Source organism: Betta splendens, chromosome 5 (assembly GCF_900634795.4).
Source record: "Betta splendens chromosome 5, fBetSpl5.4, whole genome shotgun sequence".
Lineage (NCBI taxonomy): Eukaryota > Metazoa > Chordata > Actinopteri > Anabantiformes > Osphronemidae > Betta > Betta splendens.
The window spans coordinates 11,879,217-11,902,644 of NC_040885.2; the positions used below are offsets into that span (position 1 = coordinate 11,879,217).

At 44.2% G+C, this 23,428-nt stretch overlaps 1 protein-coding gene across 1 annotated transcript; it reads left to right on the top strand.

Annotated features, from left to right (window-relative positions):
* The first annotated feature begins 1,551 nt into the window (after positions 1–1,551).
* On the top strand, positions 1,552–22,673 carry LOC114856153 (voltage-dependent calcium channel subunit alpha-2/delta-2-like). Its single transcript, XM_029151866.3, has 38 exons — positions 1,552–1,956; positions 7,153–7,234; positions 10,040–10,156; positions 10,514–10,573; positions 11,551–11,595; positions 11,686–11,821; positions 11,913–12,044; positions 12,129–12,186; positions 12,265–12,315; positions 13,157–13,256; positions 13,339–13,500; positions 13,583–13,693; positions 13,788–13,866; positions 14,086–14,135; positions 14,317–14,406; positions 14,520–14,585; positions 14,687–14,761; positions 14,886–14,960; positions 15,077–15,148; positions 15,256–15,327; positions 15,429–15,490; positions 15,571–15,647; positions 15,730–15,790; positions 15,872–15,969; positions 16,058–16,148; positions 16,266–16,328; positions 16,405–16,508; positions 16,735–16,833; positions 16,947–17,038; positions 17,123–17,170; positions 17,344–17,415; positions 17,589–17,741; positions 17,830–17,882; positions 18,011–18,066; positions 18,283–18,406; positions 18,495–18,604; positions 18,714–18,796; positions 19,159–22,673. Exons 1-38 carry the CDS (start codon positions 1,841–1,843, stop codon positions 19,252–19,254), a joined length of 3,291 nt encoding a protein of 1,096 aa, XP_029007699.1. The 5' UTR covers positions 1,552–1,840; the 3' UTR covers positions 19,255–22,673.
* Positions 22,674–23,428: the final 755 nt, after the last annotated feature.

The following is a 23,428-nucleotide window of genomic DNA, read 5'->3' on the forward strand; positions in this document are numbered from 1 at the left end:
CTCCACATTTGCTGTGTCTGGTCAAAATCAGTTTCAATAATGGTCCCTGTAACAATCTCAGTAACGTTCTGTGGATGGAGGTGGGAATCCAAAAGCTGGCTCCTGCAGCAGGCTGTGGTCAGTGGCCTTTTTACTCTTGAGTGGAGCTGCTCTCAGTGCATCAACAAGCATACGTGCTGTAAATGTTTCAGATGAATGGTAATCTCTCCGGGCTCTCCTGCAGTGTAATTACATCTGTCCTCTGGTGGTAATTACAGACAAATCCTCTCGTAATGACCTCAAGAATCTCCTTAAAGTGATTTAATTGTAGTCTGTCAGAGGCAGATCAAGCATCACTAGGGTCCATGCATTTTGAAATTACTCTATTTTACTTAATTACACTTCCTGTGAGAAGAATCTGTAATCTGGTTTGGGATTAAACTGCTCAGTGATGTTAGTGGTGACTGGTCTCATTTCTATCATCTCATTTGTTAATATCTTAATGAATCCCATCTGAAATTTTTTCTGTTGTTACAAATAATGTGGCTTCTCTGATACGCTGCAGCGCTTCTATAGTGATGTTGCCACTGTTTTTATATATTGGTTTGAGCTAAGGTATAGATTTCAGTGAATGTGTGAATTATGTAATCTGTTATTTCATTTTTTATGTTTATATAATTTCCTTTATCACTGTCTTTTTCATTTGGCACCTACATCTATTAATTGAAATATTCAAATAAATGTTTGTTTGTTTTTTTAACACTGAAGAACTTTTAATATCTGTTTAACTTCATAATTAGATTAACTGTTTCTGTAACTGAATATGTACACATTTATATGTAGTATTCACATGTAGTATTCATCTTCAGGAGTTGCACATCCTCCATGTTGTGCCTCCAGTCTTGAAAAACTAGTTTATGAATCCATGTTTTTTATTGATTTTCTTGCTGTGTGTCAAGCTCTTCACTAACAAATTCAGTTATTTTTGTTATACTCTATTTTTAAGAAATGTATTATTTCAGTGCATAAAATGTCAGAAACCACTCGTGACTGTTCTCCGAAGCACGAGTTCAAGAAGGTTGAGTTTACTATAATGTGATCCCATGTGAATGAAACCATGGGGCTCCTTCCAAAAGCTCCTATGACCCCTTTGGTCTCTGGAGCTGTGTTGTGCCCATCAGGCGCTGCCAGTGATTTAGCCACGCAAAAAGGTAGGGACTATATTTTTAAATCACCAAATCCTGTCTTGTATTCGACAGGGACCTCTGGGGTCTAGTTAGTAATGCAGCCTTGAAGCACTGAAATACTTCCTTCATTTTTTTTATTTTGCATCTACGTAGGGACCTTGGAAGTGTTGCAACTGTTGCATCCTCAGTAGCACGCACGCGTTTCCACCGAAGCTGGTATAACACTATATTTATGCCTATGACAAATCCCACGTGGCTCTGCGGGGATAAATAAAGCCAAACTAGATCCTTCTGCTCTCCTCTCTGTTGCCTGGTGAGCGTGAACGCGCCTGGATCCGCTGGCTGCTGGTGAGAGAGAGAGAGAGAGAGAGAGAGAGAGAGATGCCGTGCACGCGCCGGCCTGTGTGATTGTGGTGCTGTTGGTGGTGGTGTATGTGGGAGCAGGAGGAGAGACTCTGCAGTGTCTTGGCAGCTGCATTAGTGCATCTCCCACCGTCCGCGATGCCTCCACGGCCAATGCCCGCCTCCTCCGCGTCCACTTGACGGCACAGAGACATGAACCCGTCGGGAGACTGAGCCGCAGGTCCGCGCCATCGCTCGCCGTATGCCCCGGAGACGGTCCGGAGCCGCTCATTCACGCACCGAAGCCCCGTGACGAGATTTTTTAATGGAAAATGGCGATAGGCAAAAAGTCTTGCAGCGTCGTCTGCTTGGTATCCGTCCAGATGATCTTGATTTTCAGCGCATCGTGGCCTGGAGCGGCGGCGCTCACGTTCCCACAGCAGTACACGTAAGTGATGGGCACCGTGATTTCAAGCGATGGGAGACAACTTTAGCTTCGTCCTGTCGGCTCCGGCGCTTGAAGACACTTCAGTCACCCTTTTATTTTCTGCCGTTACATAATTTGACAGTGTTCGATTACATCAATGTAAACGCCGGGTATTTAGAGCTCGGTGCTCTGTAAGGTGTAGTCCACACAGACGAGAGCCCCTCTCATCATTGAATAGACGTTTTTATATTGAATTCAACCTCACTGGTGTTTAAATATCGCGTTAGCGTTAAAGGATATGTTCAGTTTTTTGCCACTTTGCTGAAATATTACATTTTATAACCTTCATCTTAACATTCTCTAAATACTGGACGTCATAAACCTGTGTATTTATCTCTGTATAATAAAGATAATAATTAAATAACTTCACAAATGTTTTAAATGTTAAGATTTAGTCATTTCTATTAAGATAATGTTGAGAGTGTTCCATGCTGAGCTGTTAGTGATACTTTACTTTGAGTGCGGCTCCTTCTGTGCATCAGGCAGCATTAGGACTGTGCAGTTGTTGTAAAACCCTCCTTTACTGCAGCTCAGTTTTCACATCCTTTTTCTTGCTGTTTAGTTTACTGGATTTTTCCATGCAGGCTTCAAAGTGAAGAGAGAACAGTTGCTTTGCTTTTGTGGCACTCTGAACCTGTCTTAAACCCTCCGGAGCAAACCCACCATACTGTAGTACTGCATCAGTACTACAGTATGGTGGACAATAGGCCGCTTGTGGTGCAGAAAAAACGAAGGTGTGCCGATACTGAGTTTCTGCATTAGACTAAAGATTCCCTCTGCTTTTTCGATCCGGTGCTTGGTTCCTTCATAACCTTTAACCCGTTACTGTTAAATACAGCTGGCACTTAACTGGAGACTACAGTTTCTGGGCCCACCTCCAGGCTCTGCAGTCGGGCCGCTCTGGGGGGAGGAACGGGCCAGATGGTCCACTCATCTTCAGGGCACACAGTGAGGGAGTTTAGGCCAATCACAACTGGAGAGCCAAGGTGTATTTACCAATTAGGAGAAGGGCCTGTGTACAAATCTGGGTGTTGTGTGTGTTTTATGATGAATTGGGTTATTTGAAGTAGGCTATGGCTGCTCCTTCCTCCTCCTCCTCCTCCTTTTGCATGGATTTTTCTGCTGAGTGCTCTGAAACAGCCACGCAGCCCTCTGCCCTGGGTCTCTTCATGTGGGCTAAACGAAGCAGAATCGCTACGCCGGAGCACAGCAACAAATGCCAATTAAGAATTAATACTGCAGCAGCGCGGATTTATTTGCCATACACACTTTCGCTCCTGCTCCAATAGTTCTCGCTTTGCTGCAACAGACAGACAGACAGACAGACAGACAGACAGACAGACAGACAGACAGACAGACAGACAGACAGACAGACAGACAGACAGACAGGTTTTGTTTGATTTGAATCTCCATAAATACAGTATAAAAATGGTAATTACGCTCTAGCTGTAGGGAAATAAAAGGCGCCTGGCGAACACACACACACACACACACACACGTCTAATGTTGTGATGGATTGTTGACAGAAGTTTAATTACAGGCCCACATCAGTACTCTGTGGTTCTACACTCATGTTAGTTAAATGGTAATATCAGCATGCTAAACTGCGCATAGTCATCAGTGGCTCACCATGTACCAGGCACAGGCCCAGAGGGACTGCATGGCGTGTTTATTGATAGGATGATTAATTACTATACCACGAAAGATAAAATGTGACAAAGCGGAAACACGTGGCGACAGAAAATACACATAAAATGACCAACGGGACCACAAATGGCAACACGGCAGCCTGAGCCTGTGATTGTTCTGGGGCTCTGTCAGTCTGTTTTAAAACGGGTTGCATTTCCTCTGTCTGCCATTCGTGCCCCACCCTCCAACCTCTCGGTTTCTGCTCGGTGAGTCAGTGTGGGTCACATCTCCTCTCCGTCTCCTCCCAGGTGTGAGGCAGGTAACGGAGTAGAAGCCGAGTAGCTGTGTTGTTCGGCCGCCTCGTCGCAGCACTGCCGTAGTTTCTGAGGTCCCACAGGGCTCCGAGCACAGGAACCAGCACACGGTTAAAAAAAACTTGGCCTGCACTGATTCATAAGGCTGCTCCACTGTTCTGTGGCCCTTTAACAAATATGATGTTGCCATGTACAGTAGTAAAGCATCATGTTCACATTCATGTTGCACATCTGCCAGCTGCTGCCATAAAAATAATGGCAAAGTCACATAACACAAGCCGTTGCTCCGTCTTCTAGATTTTATTTCTATAATCCAAAAAAAAGAGAAAGATTTGAGTTAGCATCTAAATGAGCCAACGGCTGAAGACAGCTGTTTGCCAAAACATTGTTTTTCTGCAGCATATGATGTGCAGATGGGTGCCGTGAGTTAATGAGGCATCAGTCACATCTGACATGCCTCAAAATTGATCTCACGCAGTCTGGCACAGATCGCGATTGAGATTTCATTAAACTGGTTCTGCACAAGTGCGATGATGCCTGCAGGACCGTGCGTCACACAGGGGCCATTTGGAAAGAAAGAAACAGCACGCCCTCTGCTACGAACCATGAAAGCTGATTTTACTCAAATGTCTGTATCTGTGATGCTTTTATGCCCTTGTGTTCTTCAAGGAACCGTTCTTGTTTACGGGGATTAGTCCGATCAGTATGAGATCAGTATTAAATATGCTGCACATCAAGGAAAGAGAGTAATCAGAGTTTTTTGGATAATCTCAGGATGCAGGATGAAAGTCTGTCTCTTTCTTTTTCAATCTAACATATATATTGTTGAAAAACGTGTGATAATCTCCATTTTCTGCCATTCTGCTGTGTAATTACTCTGTGTAACTTTCAGTGGGCGCAATTGTTCATTAACATCATTTTCATACAGATTTTCATTTAATCAGACTTCAACTTCAGGGCTTCAGTAATTACATAAATTACAGTCTAATACCTAATAACAAGTGTGTTTTCATTACGGTTGCTGCACTGGTTGTTGTCAGTAGAAAGACACTCAAGCCTTTCTTTGTCAGCTGTTCAGTTATGATTTAAGTGGCAGGAGTGATCTTCACTTTTACAGTCGCAGCTTTTTATAAACATTTCTACCAGTAAAGTGAGGAAGGTTCAGCACTAAGACAAGTCTGAGAATCAATGGAGAAATAAAGAACTTGGACTTGGAAAACGCTGTTCTGCTGTGGATCTGGACAGCTGAGACTGGATTTGTGACTCCTCAAACACTAGCAACACACCCAACAAGACTCCAATCCATAAAGTTGTCTGGTAACTCTGCCGGAAGCTGTCTGACTGATAATGAATCACTCTGAGCACTTACAGGATCCCGGCTGATATTCTGGGCATTCTCGTTCATTTCCTCATTGAAACATCTTTAGATAGAAAGCTCACACAATGTCTTACCTTCACAAAGTCTTCTTGAGCCCATTTGGCTAAACTGAATTGCAGCCAATGAATAAAGGATGAAATGCGAAGTGAGGCCAGTAAACAGTGGACACTGAGCCTTTGCTGGACTGCTGCCGTTCAGTTGTCTTCTCTCTGAGACATGCTGGCTACGTCTAGACGTACAGTACAGGGAGTTTTGTTATAGTATTGACTGTACTGTTAGTCAGTTCTGTTCTCAGTGGCTAAAAGCGTTGATGCACTGAATACGAAGGACATCAGTTCATACACTGCAGTGAGCTGCTGTTGTGTAGGTTTAATGAGGAGGTTCGCGTGTGCTGCTTTGAGACTGCAGCGTGTGACGTGATTATGCTACATTATCACCGACAAGTTATTCTGGAATAAGAACGACGGAGCACAAGCTGTTCTGCTCGGAATGAGTCTTGGTCAAGTAACCAGCTAACAGTAATGTCTTTATGGTTTATTGATTGGAATGATAATAAGCAAAAACTGTATGTATCCAGCATGTACATTACAATATTAAGACATGTGTGATACAGGTAGATTTAAGATGTTATATATTTGTCTGTATTTATTCCTCTATTCCATGAATAAAATGTAGCAACCCTAGAGATCCATGTTATGAACAGTTCTATTGAATATTTGGCTCCTGGGAATCATGCGACGCTTGGCAGGATTTCTGGCCGTGATGTGTCACTGAATCGAGGCCTTGCTAACATGCATCTGCATGCATCCGAATATTAACTGTGCCACATGCTTCACAGTTGAGTCTGCTTTACGGGAAATAGGAATATTTGTGCTGTTCCTATGTTTTAGGATTCGCCAGGTGCAGCGCATGGATTTGTTTCCAGCATTGCTGTTTTGACGCCACGCAGCAGTGCTGCTTAATGAGTTTGACAGTCTTAAACTCAAAGTGGGCTAATGAAACAAACACAGCTCATGTTGTGAACCCTGCATTCGTGTCCAGGAGCAGATGTTGCTACATTACCAATCTCAATGTTAATAAGGTGAAAAGTAGACTGGGTTAAACTAATGAGTATCCATTATGCAGCGTGCAGAAGGGTGAGGAATACATTATTTTTTTTCTCTGTGACCAAATGGTAACCACTGACTGCTGACATTTAGTTTGCTTCCTGTTATTGTATCTAGGACACTCTAAATATTATGATGTGAATATTTCCCTCACAGCAGTAAAAACACAACTTGACCTTGACTAACGAGCATTGTGGGCGTGTAGGTGATGTGTGTGACATGTAGAAACACAGGAATTACATTTGCATCAAGTGACCTTGGCATAGATCACGCTCGTATAGATCACTTACACAAGTTTCTCTTCTTCAGAGCAAGCCTTTTGTGAAATCATGATTAAGTCAGCAAAGCTGATTAGGTAGTGTTAGTGAAATCTCACTGCTCCGTCTAAACCGTAGCAGCTGCAGTTTGGGCTTCTTTAATATGTCTGTTTTGGTTCAGTGAAAGTTGAAAGGAATAATGTAAAATGCATGATGCTTAGCCTAATAAAAGTATTTACTGGTGCTGTACCTAATAAAGTGACCAGTTCATTCTGTACTGTAGGTAATGTTTACATTCAAACAATACTTAAATGTTTGCACAGTAGGAGCTCAGACTATTTCACGTGTTTTATTGTGTGGTTGAGTCCAAGGATTGATAAAATACTTTGCTACTGCACAGTGAAGTGGTCTTTATGTTTTCATTGTCGCCTGTTTGTGTTGTCTGACTGTCAGCCTGTTATGTTCACCCACAGGATATCCCACTGGGCCAAGCGCATCGAGCAGGAGATTGACAGGGTGTTTCAGCAAATCACTGGAGCGCAGCAGTTGAAAGGGGTGAGTGTGTCGCTCTTTCCTAACGCAGACGGCTCGTGCTGTTCAAAATGCTGCAGGAACCAAACAAGGAACGCACCGAGACTACGGGTCAGAGTCCAGAGCGTGCGTACGTCAGTTTGAAATACAGAGCTAAACACAATAAAACAACTAAAAGCATGATAAAGGGAAAGACAATGATGTTGTTTCCCAGGACAGATTTAAAACACTGGTGACTGTTAACAATAAATCCTGCACATGTAAAGCCTGAACACACGCCCACGGTGGTTGGATTTAGAACTTCTCCACTGTTTCATGAAGTCATGAACTTAATAACACCTACATTTATGAATACTAATTCAGCCCTTTCATAAGCTCACATCACTGGAGGCCTGTGGTTTGGGTCTGTAGTCGCACAGGTCACGTTCATGCGCAGCGGCCACGTTCGCCTTCATCAAGAACGAGTAGAAAAAACAGACATGGTGAAATTCCGGGTTTTGTTCTGACTGAAAGCTTTTCGTTCTCTTGATAAACCTCATGACGAGACCAAAACAAACGTTTGTCTCTGCTTCGGTATTTCCCAGCATCCCCAGCCTGTCTGTGGCTCCCAGCTCTCAATGTGCTTCCAGCTGAAAACAGAAACCCTGGAAGCGAGTCAACAAATCCACAGCAGAAGTGAAGGCCTTAACACTGCTTTAAACACACAGCACTTATGTTATGTACAATCCCAAATTTCATACACAAATTAATCAAAATCTGCCTGTCCTTTAAGTTTGCGAGGCTATTTCTCCTGTTCGTAGCAGCAGTTGCCTGGGGAAGAGGGGTTGTCCCTGAAAAGCTAAATGCCAAAGAGCAGAGAGCAGGACCAAACGTCATCTGCAGGGGGCAAGAGAGGTCTGCTCTGAGGAGCCGTGTGGAGGCGTTGCAGCGGCACGTGTCCTATGTGTTTGTGTCCCAGCGGAGCAGATGGTCGGCCTGCAGTAATGCCTTGAAGTGAGACTCACTCGCTCACTCAATCTTCATTAATCCGCTCATGTTCCTGAAGCGCCGAAAGCGCGGCCGCTCCGCATGCAGCGACCAGCTCTAAGTTGGAATGCGTGAACGAAACGTCCCTTTCAGTGCGTCAGCCGATAAAACGAGGGCTTTTGTGTATGCAGGTAACTGTGAGGGCGTCTGGGATACATTACGTTCCCTTGCTGGCTTTGCAGCGACCTATGGTGGTTTGGCTTCTGAATTAAATCTGTGTCTGCAGACGTGCACCTTTGTCTGAGAGAGAGTATAAACAGCCGCGTTTCAGGCTTAATGTCAACGCCAGCACACTGATATTCTGTTTAGCTGGTGCAGTGTTTAAATTCATCACCTGGACAACAGTCGTGTCGACTGCATGGTTTACTAAATATAACTGAGTTTCATCCGCTGTGCAGAAGATTTGTGCTCGGTGCCACGTCTTGACCCTGAACATGTTCTGAACTAGACCGAGACCCTCACAGTTGATAGAAAGGCTCTGCTCATCGCTGTGCAGCGTGGGCCAACAAAGCATCTGGTCAGTACACGACTTGAGGGATGTCTTGAAGTTCAGTTCGTGAAGTCCATTTATAGGGTGAAAGCTGTCAGGCGGTGTGCGTGCAAGTTGGCCAAATGCGTTTTTCCAGGCCACTCTCTCCCTCTCCTGCTGTCTCGCCTTCGTCTACTCAGACATCTCTGAGAATGCAACAGCTTAAAGCACGATAGAGTCCTTGCATTGAGAACCCTCCCTGCATGTTAATGAGCTGAATCCCCAGACGCCACGGTTTCTGTGTGGTTTATGCCTCTATCATGAAGCAAGAACCCATCAACCACCTGACATTTACCTGTTGATTCTGATCATCAACATTCAAGCCTTTTTATCCTGATGAGGGGTCCCTTGCAAAAAAAGCTTCTGCACTTATGCCGTTGTTGTATTTTAAGTTTGAAATGATTCGGTTTCAAAACAAGGAGAAGCAGGCCAAACAAAAATATTCCTGAGGTTTAAGGTTTAATCCAGGCTGCTTGATCTGCCTTCACTCGCATGTCATTCCCAGACCTCTCCTTATGACCCATAAAACCTTCTGGAGTGGGAAATCATAAGGAAAATATTCAGAGGCCATATTTATGTCCTCTCTTACTGATGTTTGTCCATGTGTGGACTAATTTAACTTCTGGCTGCTGGAGAAGAACATCTGGGTTTTAGACCCAAATCGAGGAAATTAGAAAAAAATGGTTTATAGGTTGGACCAAAAAGGTTCCAGCCACTTACATGTGGTTAATACTTCCAGTTATGTCATTTACACGATTGATATTTTATTATTATTTTCTTTTGTGTTTTTTTTTTCTAAGGGCCTAAAATTCACACTAATAGTAATTACAGTAATAGGTATTAGTTTACTTAATATTAAACATTCTGGGAAAGAGTTAGAACGAACCTTAACACAAAGAACATTTACTTTCATTTTTTAAATAAAACTTTGTGATGCAGCTGGCACCATACACTGTGTGTGAATGGATTACATAAAAGGAGCCATATTTAGATTTGGATTAAACACACAAACAGACAAGTGACGGTTCCCCTGTGCCCTCGCTGTTTAAATGAAAAAAGGCTTTACTTCTGCAAATTGATGAGCCTTGAATAAGTCGGTGTCTGTGTTGAGGTTTGTTCTGAGATGCTAAAATGTATCATCCATTTTCTTAAATGTTATTAGATAAGAAAATAGAAACAAGAATAAAAAGCAGATGGTGAAAAGACACAGACATTACAGTTGTAATTGGTCTTATTTACAACTGGTTTCAACATTGTGAGTTACTAATTCACAGATTTACAATGAAGAAAGAAGACGGTTCAGTCTGGTGAAGAATCAGCCGCGGAGGATTGTAGAGAAGGTGGCATCAGATATAGAAAAGCTTCTGGCAAAGAAGCGCAAAGCCCTCGATGTAAGTCAGTCTGTGAAACATTGATGCACCTGTTTACTTTAGTGTGAATGTCTGCATTATAAAAATACATGTGTGTGTGTGTGTGTGTGTGTGTGTGTGTGTGTGTGTGTGTGTGTGTGTGTGTGTGTGTGTGTGTGTGTGTGTGTGTGTGTGTGTGCGCGTGTGCGCGTGTGTGTGCGTGTGCGTGTGTGTGTGTGTGTGTGTGTGTGTGTGTGTGTGTGTGTGTGTGTGTGTGTGGCACTAGTAGTAGTATTTCATTGTTGTTTGCAAAGACAGATCAGACAGTGCCAAAGCATTTCATGCTTTTGCCTTGTTTATAGAGTCAGACACATCATCTGTCGTGTGTGTGTTTCTCAGAGGTTGGCCAGTGAAGCGGAGCGGCTCCAGCGAGAGCATCTGTGGCAGGACGGAATCAAGGTAAAACCTGACAACAAATCCAGCGGATCCGCTTTGGATTTACCAGCATTGATCACTTTCGTTACGGCCTCCTGTTGCATCTATCAACAGCCCGATGAGCAGGATTCAAATAGTTCCCACTGACTGCCCAAGCGCTGACATGCGTCTGTCTCTGAGGGCTGTGCCTCTGAGTGGGACGAGCTGAGACCTCAGCTCAGCGGATCCCGGGGCTCAGGGTGAAACAGACGACAGAGCGCTCGACCGTGTGCGTCTGCCGAGTGCTGCACGCGGCGGCATCCCATTTTTCCACTCGGCCTGTTTTATTTGCCAGAGAAAATGAGACGCGGGTTAACCTCGTCCTCACATCCCTCTCTGAGTAACTAACACTGTGTAGACGTCTCACACCGTTGAGCAGTTTAAGGAGGCGTGCTTTTAAATTGACGTCCCACCATCAGCTGGGCTTTTCTGCTTAATATTACTTTTAAATTCTGAATAGAAGATTTGCTGTTGTGGAACAATAAATATTCACGCCTCACATGTTTTTGTAATATTCATCCCGACCACAAGTTGCTGCTAATTCGTCGTTATTTTGTTTTCTGTGGAAAAAAGCCTCAAGACGTACTTCTTTAAAGAGTGAGGGGAGGTGTCAAGCTGACTCAGCAGATGAGACAAATGTTACAGTATAAAACCCTAGAGGGATGTTCATTAGTAGCGCTCTCAGTCAGTAGGCGGACCCAACTGTGTAATAACTAAAAAGCTGAGGTTGAAAAAGAAGAATAAAGTATAACAGGCCAAAAATAGGCTTTGCTCTGAAGTATGTGTGGTCGAACAGATGGCGACGCTGCGTCCAGGCCTGAGAAAACAAAAGCAAACATTTGGTGGTTATTGTTTCACAAACGGGAGGTTCTGCTGCTTTCCTCCATCTCTTCTTCTTCTCTGTTCGTAATAATGCACACTCCAATAACGACCATTCCTCCGTCCTTCTCGTTTTCCTCCAGGAGCTGGACATGGCCTATTATGACTCTAAGGCCGAGCTGGATTATGTGAGTAAGAGACAGAAACCATGTTGTAATTCAGGTGTTTTATTAAAATAGATTTTTCAGATACAATGCAACACTCTGTCGTTCTTTTAGTATTCAATGGACGGAGAGGGAGAGGTGGAGAATCCCTCCCACATCAAGCTGGAGTTTGTTTATGACCCAAACTTCAAGAACAATGTCAACTATTCCCACACAGCTGTTCAGATTCCTACAGACATTTACAAAGGAGGCAAGCGTATAGTGATTGCTTTCTTTAATACAGGCTCACATACGTACTGTATAATGCCCATGTTCTAAGCAGCTCCTGCGTCTCCCACCAGCTCCAGTCATCCTGAATGAGCTGAACTGGACGCAGGCGCTGGAGAAGGTGTTCATGGAGAACAGCCGGGAGGACCCGTCGCTGCTGTGGCAGGCGTTCGGCAGCGCCACGGGGGTCACCCGCTACTACCCGGGTAGGTGTGGCTGCCTCCAGTGCCGCTGGGGAACACCAACACTCAATGTGGTCTCACTATCAGACTATGCTTCACTTTTCACAGCCACACCTTGGAAAGCGCCGGATAAAATCGACCTGTACGACGTGAGGAGGAGGCCCTGGTAAAGGACGCTTTGAATGAGGTGACGTTTCATACGCAGGAGCGTTCACATGGTCAACGCTCTTATCATTTGTCACAGGTACATCCAAGGGGCCTCGTCCCCTAAAGACATGGTCATCCTCGTGGATGTGTGAGTAGCACCTCTTTATCTCCCATTTAAATGTTCGGCTTCTGCTACTCTCTGACTGTGCAGCGTCTAAATAATTAACCATTGTGTTACTCCCAGCCTCTCCTCCACCTCTTTACCGCTCACCACTTAACAGATCATTTAGGATGTCGTTTCACGCAAAGCAGCAGCTACTTCACACCCCTCATCCTACTTGTCTGCAGTAATGGAATAGAAAGTTGTAGAAGTGGGAAACTCGTACACCTGCTCTGACTCTTACTTTGACTCTGACTCTGACTCCAACTCCAGCCCTGTGTCAGATGCTACACGGTCATGGTAGCATGGCTCCATATTTAACAAACAAACACAAATTAGAGGAGCCAAGACGTGTAAAGGAGTGTTTTTCGGCACATTTTCATGGTGGCGATAGTGTCGTTGATAGGCTCGTTTCACAAGGTTGAGTCTTTTATGGAGTAGAGTGAGGAACGTGGCAGAGACGCCCTTGAAACGTTTGTGTTGGCTCATTCATGGACTTCTTCATTGAGGCAGCAACACTACAGGCATTTATGTACAAACAGAGGAGTGGTTGGTCATATTTGCAGGGTTCAGCCAGGAAGAAGAGAGAGAGAGAGAGAGAGAGAGAGAGAGAGAGAGAGAGAGAGAGAGAGAGAGAGCATTCTAAGCACATGAAGCTTTTTGTGTGTTTGCTCACTCACATTTTCAGTGTTGTGTGTTTTTTCACTAATTGCCTCAGAAGCACAGTTGCAGAGCAGTTTTCTATCGGTATAAACAGCTCGTGTTCTCATTAAGCCGCGTTGTCTTGCAAACCAGAATATGAAAATGTGTGTTGTGCGTGTTTGCGAAGGAGCGGCAGCGTGAGCGGCCTCACGCTGAAGCTGATCAAAGCGTCCGTCATGGAGATGCTGGACACGCTGTCGGACGACGACTACGTCAACGTGGCGAGGGTTGGTAGCGCTCGCCTGCTTCCACCTGCGCGTGAAGCCGCTGCGCGTCTGACCGCTGACTGTGTCTCCTGCTGTGTTTCAGTTCAATGAGAAGGCAGAGGCCGTTGTTCCGTGCTTCAAGCACCTGGTTCAGGCTAACGTGCGCAACAAAAAGATATTCAAGGACGCGGTGCAGCAGATGCAGGCCAAGGGCACCACCGACTACAAGTCTGGATTTCACTTCGCCTTCAACCAGCTGCTGAACGTACGCCGCGTCGTCTGCTGACGGTGTCTGCACGTGTTCTCCGCGCTGTTTCACTCTTCCGCTCCGTGTTGGTTTTTTCCAGAAGACAAACGTCCCGCGGGCCAACTGCAATAAAATAATAATGCTGTTTACGGACGGCGGAGAGGACCGAGCTCAGGATGTATTCATGCAATACAACTGGCCCAACAAAACGGTTGGTCCCTGCTGATTCGTCCTCTCAGACGCCTGTGACGCTGTGGACTCGTAATCACTCAGTGATGCTGTTCCATTTATTCACCCCTCGTTAGGTTCGAGTATTCACCTTTTCTGTGGGTCAGCACAACTATGATGTCACACCCTTACAGTGGATTGCATGCACCAATAAAGGTGAGCCGATTCATTCTCTTGTTTTATTTGTGGGCTTTAAAGCACACTAGTTTCCCTCTTTACAGTTCTGCTCTCCGGGACTTAAGTGATTAAGTCACTGCTCTAGTATCATTCAGTAAAGTTGCAATATTTAGAGGTACCACTGTGTTATTTACTGACTGCTCACACACACGTTCCCTCTCTCTCTCTCTCTCTCTCTCTTTTCTCTGCACTTGCCAGGTTACTATTTTGAGATCCGTTCCATCTGTGCTATAAGGATTAACACCCAGGTGGGTTTGCCTAGTGCCTCTGACACAGCTGATCCCAGTTCACTGTTTTTCGTTCCCCCGGTGGAACCCACTCTGCACAAACAGCTACCCCCATTTGTTTGCGCATCGCTTCCCCGCGTGGCCTGATGCTGTTGGTCCACGTACGGCTGCAGACAGTCACATGTCTCCTCTGCTTCGTCAGGAGTACCTTGATGTGCTGGGGCGCCCCATGGTTCTGGCAGGAAGTGAAGCCAAGCAGGTTCAGTGGACCAACGTGTATCAGGACGCTTTGGTGAGAATGCAGGACTCCATTGGGCTGATATGCCCAAAGTGTACAGTAAATGCATGAAGCATCCACTAAAAGCTCATACTTACATGATCTGCGGCCGGTCTTTGGCTCTGCAGGGGCTCGGCATGGTCGTAACTGGGACTCTGCCTGTCTTCAATCTCACAATGGACGGAAACTCACAGGTAATGATGGGTTGCCTTTATATACAGTACAGCAACACCGCATTTAGCAAAGAAATTAGATTTTAATATTTCTATTGTATCTTTGTCGCTGCCGCTACCAGAATCAGCTGATCTTAGGCGTCATGGGGGTCGACGTGCATCTTGATGAGATAAAGCGACTGACGCCGCGCTACAATGTGCGTACTTCTCATTGACACCCGCATTAGTCACATTTTCCTCTTTTTACACTTTGAAAAGAAAAGACACATTATCACCATCTGTCTCCTCCATCTGTTCCTTTTTTATTCATTACCCAAATAGCTTGGAGCCAATGGATACATATTTGCCATTGATCCAAATGGATATCTTCTCCTTCATCCTAATCTACTTCCAAAGGTGAACTATTGTATATGTTACTGTCCCTTAGAAGATTGGACTGGCACTGTTTCTAGTTGCTTGACATTTGATCTCATGCTGTTCTGAACATCGTTTTCCCCTCTCTCTCGTTCCAGCTCGTGAACCTCCCTGAACCTGTGACGCTGGACTTTCTGGACGCAGAAGTGGAGGACAGCAACAAAGAGGAGGTGAAAAGCTCCCGGTGTTTCAACGTTATTAATGGGCCGGCGAAGAGCCAGTCAGCAGTGCTCTGTGCCCACGCAACGGTAATGGGACCGATGTTTCCTGCCTCTAGATCCGGAGACAGATGATCGACGGACGACCAGGCGAAATGCAGATCAAAACTCTCATCAAGTCGGTCGATGAGGCAAGTGATTTCTCTCCCATTTTACACACCAGTATGGTGCTAGTTGCGGTTGCAAGGTGTTAATTACAGCATTAGTATTAATGACAGCATTTGTATTGCAGCAATACATAGATGAGGTGTTCAGGGGTTACACCTGGACTCCTATCAACGGCACAGATTACAGGTGAGTGGCTGTGACGTTACAGATTTGATTTATTTACCCCCTGTGGGCACAGTGACTGTGAAGGCATCACTCTTCTGCAGTCTGGGTTTGGTCCTCCCGCCGTACAACGAGTACTACATCCAGGCCGACCTGAGCGACGTGATGCTGCAGCTCCAGTGTGAGTACTGGCGAGAGGCGTCGTCTTTACACAAGGACGTAGCGCGTACAGTAGATGAGCTGAGAAACCCTCTGTGTTACAGATATGCAGTCGTTGCTGCCCAGCTCCTTCGAATCATCAGGACACGTCTTTCTGGCTCCAAGGTGAGCGTGAGCTCTCGTTTCCTTCCACCTTCATGTTATATGAGTAGAACAGCATCTTATTTGCCCGTGTTCTCTCTGCAGGGAATACTGCAAGCACTTGCAAATTTCCGACAACAACACCCAGTTTTTGCAGAACTTCCTGTCGCTGATGCTGGATATTTCCCCGGAATCTGACGAGTGTGGGTTGCGCGCGTTGTCAGTTCAGACATAGTTCATCTGTCAGGCTACAGGCGCCAGTAGGAACATCTGCTTGTCTTTCTGCCTCAGGTGACCAAGACCTCATCCACAATCTAATTTTGGATTCCAGGATTATTGGGCAGCTGGCCTCTCGCGTGTGGAAGAATAAGGACCTGAATTCGTGAGTCAGCTTTTTTGCTGCTCCAAACACTGGAGTACAGACTGTCTATGTTGGCAAAAACCTGAAATATACAACAAGGCAGCCTGTTCTAAATATAATAAAAACGATTGTGTCCAGGTACGGCTTTCTGGCTGTATTTGCATCTACAGATGGAGGAATAACGCGAGTTTTCCCCAACATGTAAGCGACATAATATTTTATATTATTACGAGAAACGTTGTAACATCGAACATTATTTAGTGTTATTTTCCTACAGAGCTGCCGACTTATGGGAGGAAGACCCTGAACCCTTTAACTCAAACTACTACAGAAGGAGCCTGGACAACAGAGGCTACATGTTCAGAGCTCCATCAAGATCCTGTGAGTACCTGAGCATATACTCAGCACCCGATCATAAGAATTATTTCAGTCCCTGCATCCACTCAGGAAACATTCTTCCACCTGCAGTAATGTCAATGAAACAGCCATAATATTGGTCAAAAGCTCTGGTAAAGCCAGCAGTCTTGGTGTTAACAATCTGTGGCACGTATAGATCTTGAGCTCAGACGACGGAGACTTTTTTAATACTTGTTGTGCTTGTGAACAGCCCTGGACGATCCCGTCGCTCAAGAAAACGGCACTGTCGGAATTCTGGTTAGTTCGGCTGTAGAGGTTAATTTAGGAGGCAAGCTGCTGAAACCTGCAGGTAAGACAAGGTTCAGGACAGCTCGATGTGATGCGTTGACATGATGGGGCCGTGTGTTCCAACCACCTGTGCTGTGTCCTTTTAATGCTGACACTGTGCATCTAATCACGCAGTGGTTGGAGTGAAGCTGGACTTGGAAGCGTGGGTCGACAAGTTCAAGATCTTGGCCAGCAACGTGTCGGACAGTCGTCAGGGCTCTCACAAGGTCACGCGGCGTCAGTGGTGATCAATGAACCAGGACGAGCGTACAGTAACGTGACTATTGACTCATGACAACTTTTGTTCACAGTGCGGACTATCGAGAAGCTGTGAGATGGACTGTGAAGTCAACACTGATGTAAGAACTACATGTTGACATTTGGCATGACTAACAAAAAGCTCGGCTCTGGCTGTAAATACATTACTAATTATATATATTTTACAGTAAATAGACATTATACACATTATTCAGCTTTTTGTACCCTTTCTGCTGCTGTTTGCTGCTCACCTGATCTGGGCCGTTGTCTCTAGGACCTTCTCTGCTATCTCATTGATGACGGCGGGTTCCTGGTCATGTCCAATCAGAGAGATCACTGGAAAAAGGTCCATCTGAGTTGTATTATTACCTACATGTACTACCTATAGTACTTATAGTAATATGAGTCTGAGTCAATATATATTCTCCAGTGATCAAATTAAAAATGCTTTCACTCACTTTATGCCTTGTAATATTATCTCTGTGTAGCCTGTTTTTCCTTTCTCTGACTTTCCAACAGATCGGCCTATTCTTTGGCGACGTGGACCCTTACCTGATGCACGCGCTCTACAACAACTCCATCTTCACCCGGCGCCAGTCGTTTCACTACCAGTCTGCATGCGAGCCCGTCAGCAGCAGCCACACTGGCGCAGCACCCAGAGGCATCTCTGTGGTAAGAGACAGCGTCGGGGCTGCCCGTTCTCCATTCAGGGCCGCGTTTTACAGCTCTCCCTTAGCGTTAACTGCTCTGTGTTCGGCAGCCGTCCATCGCCGACATCCTCAGCTTGGCCTGGTGGACATCCACAGTCGCTTGGTAAGACTCCAGTGAGGCAGCCTTCATGGTCCACACATCTGTGCATTAAACCAGCTCTCTATTCACGCTTGGCAGCTGCCACTCTGTGCCGTGTTGAGTTCAGACGTGTAATGTGAAAACTTTTTCAGGTCTGTGATGCAGCAGCTGCTGTATGGGCTGGCCTACAACAGCTGGCTCTATCAAGGTGTGTGTGGCCCCTCGGGATGGTTTAAAAACATAAAATCCATAAAACTAAATGATGTTTTAAAAAGTTCAACATTTGGAGAAAACCTGAGCTTCACCTGTGTGTGTGTGTGTGTGTGTGTGTGTGTGTGTGTGTGTGTGTGTGTGTGTGTGTGTGTGTGTGTGTGTGTGTGTGTGTGCGCGCGCGCGTGCGTGTGTGTGTGTGTGTGACTTTCAGCTGAGGTCTTTGTTGACGGCTTTGAGGCAAAGGAAAGCAGCTGTGTGACCATTCAGAGCCAGTTCTACTTCACAAACACCACCCACTCGTACAACATGCTGCAGGACTGTGGGAACTGCTCACGGTGTGTTTCTGTGCAACGTCAGCAGAATGTGTTGCTCTCGCAAACCGTTGGCCGTCACAGGCTAAACATCCATGGCTTGGTTCCACAGGCTCTTCCATGCGAAGCAGATCGAAAACACCAACCTGCTCTTCGTCGTCGCGGAGACGCTGCCCTGCAGCTCCTGCGAGATCGAGAGACTGACCCAGGTCAGGACGGAGTGTATCCTTCCTGTGCACACACGTGGCACTGCTTTTGTTTGTCCTCATCCGTCTTGTGTGGCAGGCTAAGTTCACGCTTACTGTTATTTTCCGTAATTAAAAACCTTTAGTTCAGGAGGAGAATCCATGCGAAGTGCTAAGCAATGCACGGTACCGTAAAGGCCCAACTTCCTGCTTTGACTACAGTGCCTTAGTAAGTACAGTACTACAATGCATTTGTGCTATGTTGTTAGTACATTATATTCTGCTTCAGTACTTTTTGCATCCAAAGGGAAAGTTTGACTGCAGGGACATTTTTAAAGCAATAAAAATCTTTTGTTTGTCTTTACATTATTTTCTATTTTTATAGCTGTATTTCTACAGTTTATAAAGTCTTCTTAACTTGAGCTGTATCCCTGAGGTTCAGTATGTGAAGTAGCCTAACTGGCAGGTCTGTCTTTTAGCTAAAAAAAGGTAAACCTGTGGTGGTACCTGAGGAGTACATGGTGCTGTGCTGTTGGGGTCTTGGAGCCAATTCCTAGAGGGAAAAAGATTCATTGTTGGTTCTCATTGCAGGAAAACACATCAGAGTGTGGAGGGAGTCATTGTCTGCAGTCCTCCATAGGAGTCCTTCTCTTTATTCAACTTATTCTGCCTCTCTTTCATCTCTGACACAAGCAAACACTCTGGCATCTTTCATCTGTTTGGGTTTAGGCTCAGATCTACTGCAATTCCGATCAAACAGCATTGTGCTCACGAAAAGACCAGCGTCAGCTCTTTGTGCTTTTTGCCTTATTGCTTCTGCATCTGTTAATGTTTCAGGGCTTGGGTGCACAGAGAATGTGCTGAGTTTGCATGCTAGTTAACTAAACCAAGAAGAGCATGATTGAGTTTATGCACATGGGCCAAATTAACAATCACCAGGCAGCCAAAATGTACCTTACACAAACAGCCAAGCAGCCGGAACAGAAGGTTTGACTGCGATAGATAAAGGCAGAAAAGCAAACACAGCCGAGTGAGACAAGAAGTTTACTATCTAGATGTTTCATAACCACTTTCTGACACAAGGTTGAACAGTTATGAATTTATTTTTCCTCTGCCGGTTTAATAAAGTGATCCAAGCTGTTTATACAACAGGTTTACATCGTTAATCATAAATTAAGCTGTAGTACATGTGTGTAATGAGTGAAGTAACAGTGACGATACCTAGGACAAACTTCATGGTTCACGCTCCTATTTGCTCAGATGCTGCTTGTGGCAGTGTTGGCTTTTTGTTGGCTGTTTTGGTTTGCATGTCCAGTCCTCGTAGTCGTGTTTGCCACGTTGCACACGCCAGTAGATCTGGGCCTTAATCCCACATTCACAACAGTGTCTTTCAGTCCACCTCTGACCTTTGCCAAGACAGTTTATTTGAACTGTAACCATACAAAATTGTCTCCTGTCATCTCAAGTACAAACATTACAGAGTTATGTGCTCAGAGCACTTACTGTAGGTATGAGAAGATGGGAAAAACAATAGCATGAGAAGTGCCGGTACATAGACATATCAGTAAAGAAACACTGAAACGTGTAGTTTCATTGTGGTTTTGAGGATTGTACTGTATGTAAGGGTTGAGAGCACATGGTGTGAGCTTGAAGCGCGTGAGAAGTTGTTAGAGGATGTCAAACAAACAACACAAAATCAAATCATCAAGCATTAAAAGCATCAATTAAGCATCAATCTTTCATTGAATAAATATTTAGAGACGCTTGCTTATATAACAATACAATTATAATTGGATATTTTAATTCTAGGATTATTAGTGGACTGAGTAATTAACATGCAGTGTTATTTGTGAAGTCTAATAGCACAAAATATACATCATCACATTCAATAATACATAATTACACTTGTCGATTAGTGGAAAGCGCTTTTTCCTTCTTTGTGTCATGCATCGCCACTGTTTGTCTGAGCTTTTGATGCATTTATGTATGCTTCTCTATGGGGAATGTAGCTTTTAAACCGCTTTTGGTGTTACAGTATGTTATCAGTGTCTGTTGAGATTTCCCTGATGTCTTCTTTGAAAGTGATGATCCTCTGCAGCAAAATATTAGCATTTTATCATCTGTACCTCGTCACGACAATGAACTACAAAACCTGGCACTTCATTAATAAACTGAAGTGAAAACAGAGAAATGCTCCAAAATCGTACACTGCGCAATCTCAAACAAGCAAATGTTTGATAAAATGTATTATGATGTTAGCAATCAATACAGAATTCTGTCAATTGACCCATCACATCTGCTTTTGTACCACTGCCTTTAAGATTGTGATTTAGTTTGTTGCGAGTGACGAGTTAATTTTGATAAAATCACAGTGATTCATCAGACCCTGATGTCTTTCTATGTTACCATTTAAACTTGATATTGAAATAATACGGAATATTTAACTTTTCTTTTTGACAACATATTTGTGAAAGGCCCTTTTTCCCCGTCTGCCTGCTGTTCCACCCTGCAGTGCCTTGTTGCACTCGTTTTCGGTGGCAGGAACATTTGGATCCGCGCACATTCGCTCTGGCCATGTGAAGGACACACTTGAATTTCAACAGTTGCAATGGTTCAACTTTAAAATGGACGTTATTATTTGGTCAGGGATTATGAAGAAGATGCTCTTTATGAACTTATGAGATATTTTTAAAGGAGCACAACACCAGTGTGCTGAGCAGCAGCCTCTCCTCCTGCCTTCTCGTGGACAGACGTTCGTCACAACATCAACAACGAACGCTGCCGTCCTTCTGCTACATGTTTTTCTCTACACTGTGGTTCAGCCTTGAATCAAAGCACAGACACTGTCCATTTTCATAGATTTCTACTTTGTCCCATCTGCACACTGTACATTTAATATTTAAAGCCTGTTTGAAATGACTCCGTTGCCATTCGGGACGGACTGAATCGAGTGAATGTTTATGTACAGTATAAAATCGGTCGTGCGTCTCCGCTGTACCCGAGCATGGAGGGAACCCGGAGACGCAGGATTAAGCTCAGCACTATTTGGAGACCTCAGCAAAAATACTGCTTATAACGAAAACAACAGAAAACAAGCTTCTACCCTGAGACCTGCAGTATTTACTGTACTTTGCCGTGATTCAACAATACTGTTGTACATTAAAGCAAAGACTTTATAGCCTACAATATATTACTATTGTTGGGGTCAGTGTTGTAGTTTTGTTTTAAATTAACAATATTTATTTGCATGATATTTTGAACAAATATGTGTACATAGTCTGATGAATATTTTACATTCCTGTCCACCCAGCTCTCCAGAACTGTTGGGAGAAACAAGGGCGCCCTCTGTGGAAACGTCTGGTCATGTAAAGGCCTCAGAACTCTTTGCCATGTGTAAACAAATGAAGTTTGACTTCAGTGAAGCCTTCTGTAACTGTCAGTGTTTGCAACTTAGGTCCTTTGCAGCAAGAAAAAGCACAGAGATGTTTCGTTATAAGCAACTTACTGCCTGATTTAACTTTTGACACTGGTTTAGGAAAAACGTGTCACGAACGCTGACAATAATTTATGCATTTTAAGGCTGTAACACACCTACAGTAATAGAGCAGCGGCATGTGTGGGGAAGCCCATATATTAATTAACTTTGTTTATTGAATACATTTAAATATTGCTTATTGATTTAATTCTGTATTATGTTCTTTCCTTGATGATTTATTTAGGTATTGTGACTAATATTGAACTGGAAAGGAAACTGAATGTGTGTAAAGCTTGTGTCGGCGCAATAAGCAGTTTACAAGAAAATCTGCAAAACCACAAATATATATTTACCGTATGTCTATGACCTTTTATTTACTGAGTGACACATGATAGGAATGTCAATGTTTTTGCTGTAACTTTGCTTTTGGTTTTGCTGACGTTGCTGTTTACGCGGGACAGTTTCCTCTCTTTGTGCCAGTCTTCAATACCACCTCATTTTTGTACAGGCGAAGCGAAGCAGTCAGCAGAAGATGGTTAACTTTGTAAAGATTTTGTCAGTCACATTACAAAATGGATATTTAAATGTTTATATCTTTGGTGATTAAATGCTATTGATATTTTTCACTTCAGTCGTGCATTATTCTTTACCTTTGTTGAACTGTTGTGTTGGAAACATTCCTGCATTACACCATCAGTGGTATGAAAGTACAGTAAACAAAGTTGCACTGAATAAATAGTATAGTGAACAAAAGTCAACTTTACTTATTAGGAGCTTTATACAGCAGATACTGCATCACTGGATCGGGTTTCTGGGATGTTTTGGCCTCGCTGGTTCAATGAATCAACAGTGCTGCAGACCAGCTGTTCGCAATAACCTTGTTTAGATACAAGCCTTCTGTTCAGTAAGCATCATACCTTATATGTACTGTTTGATCTACCAGTAAGGACCAACTTAGGAATTATACGTCTTAGTCCACTGATGTATTTATACTCTTTATTTATATACAATAGAAAGAACTAAATACAGCTGATATATGATATGAGGCAGCAGTAAAGAACTACTAGCATCAGACTAGAGTAAACAGGTGCTCTATGGTCCAGTAGGAGAGGCCAGCTGTCATTAATTACAGTGGCTATGAAATAGCTCCTCACACATGGTGCTGAAAGCTCCCAATGCCCTTAAGTATTGTGGGAATGTGTGTGGAATTACTTTTCCTCCTCAGCTGTTACGATGAGCAACTGATGCAACTAGCGAAGCGCATTTCTTCTTCGTTAAAAAATTAATGTTCTGCGTGTGCCGGGAGCTAGCCCGCTGTGCTAACGATGCTGCTGGCGCGTTGGGCAGCATGCGAGGAGCGAGCTCCAGGTGAAAGAAGCCGTGCAG

Coding starts and splice junctions, on each gene's coding strand:
- LOC114856153 (XM_029151866.3), top strand. CDS start 1,841: ATGGCGATAGGCAAAAAGTCTTGCAGCGTCGTCTGCTTGGTATCCGTC. Junction 12,316..13,156: donor ATGGTCATCCTCGTGGATGT/GTGAGTAGCACC, acceptor GTGTTTGCGAAG/GAGCGGCAGCGTGAGCGGCC. Junction 13,501..13,582: donor CCTTCAACCAGCTGCTGAAC/GTACGCCGCGTC, acceptor GGTTTTTTCCAG/AAGACAAACGTCCCGCGGGC.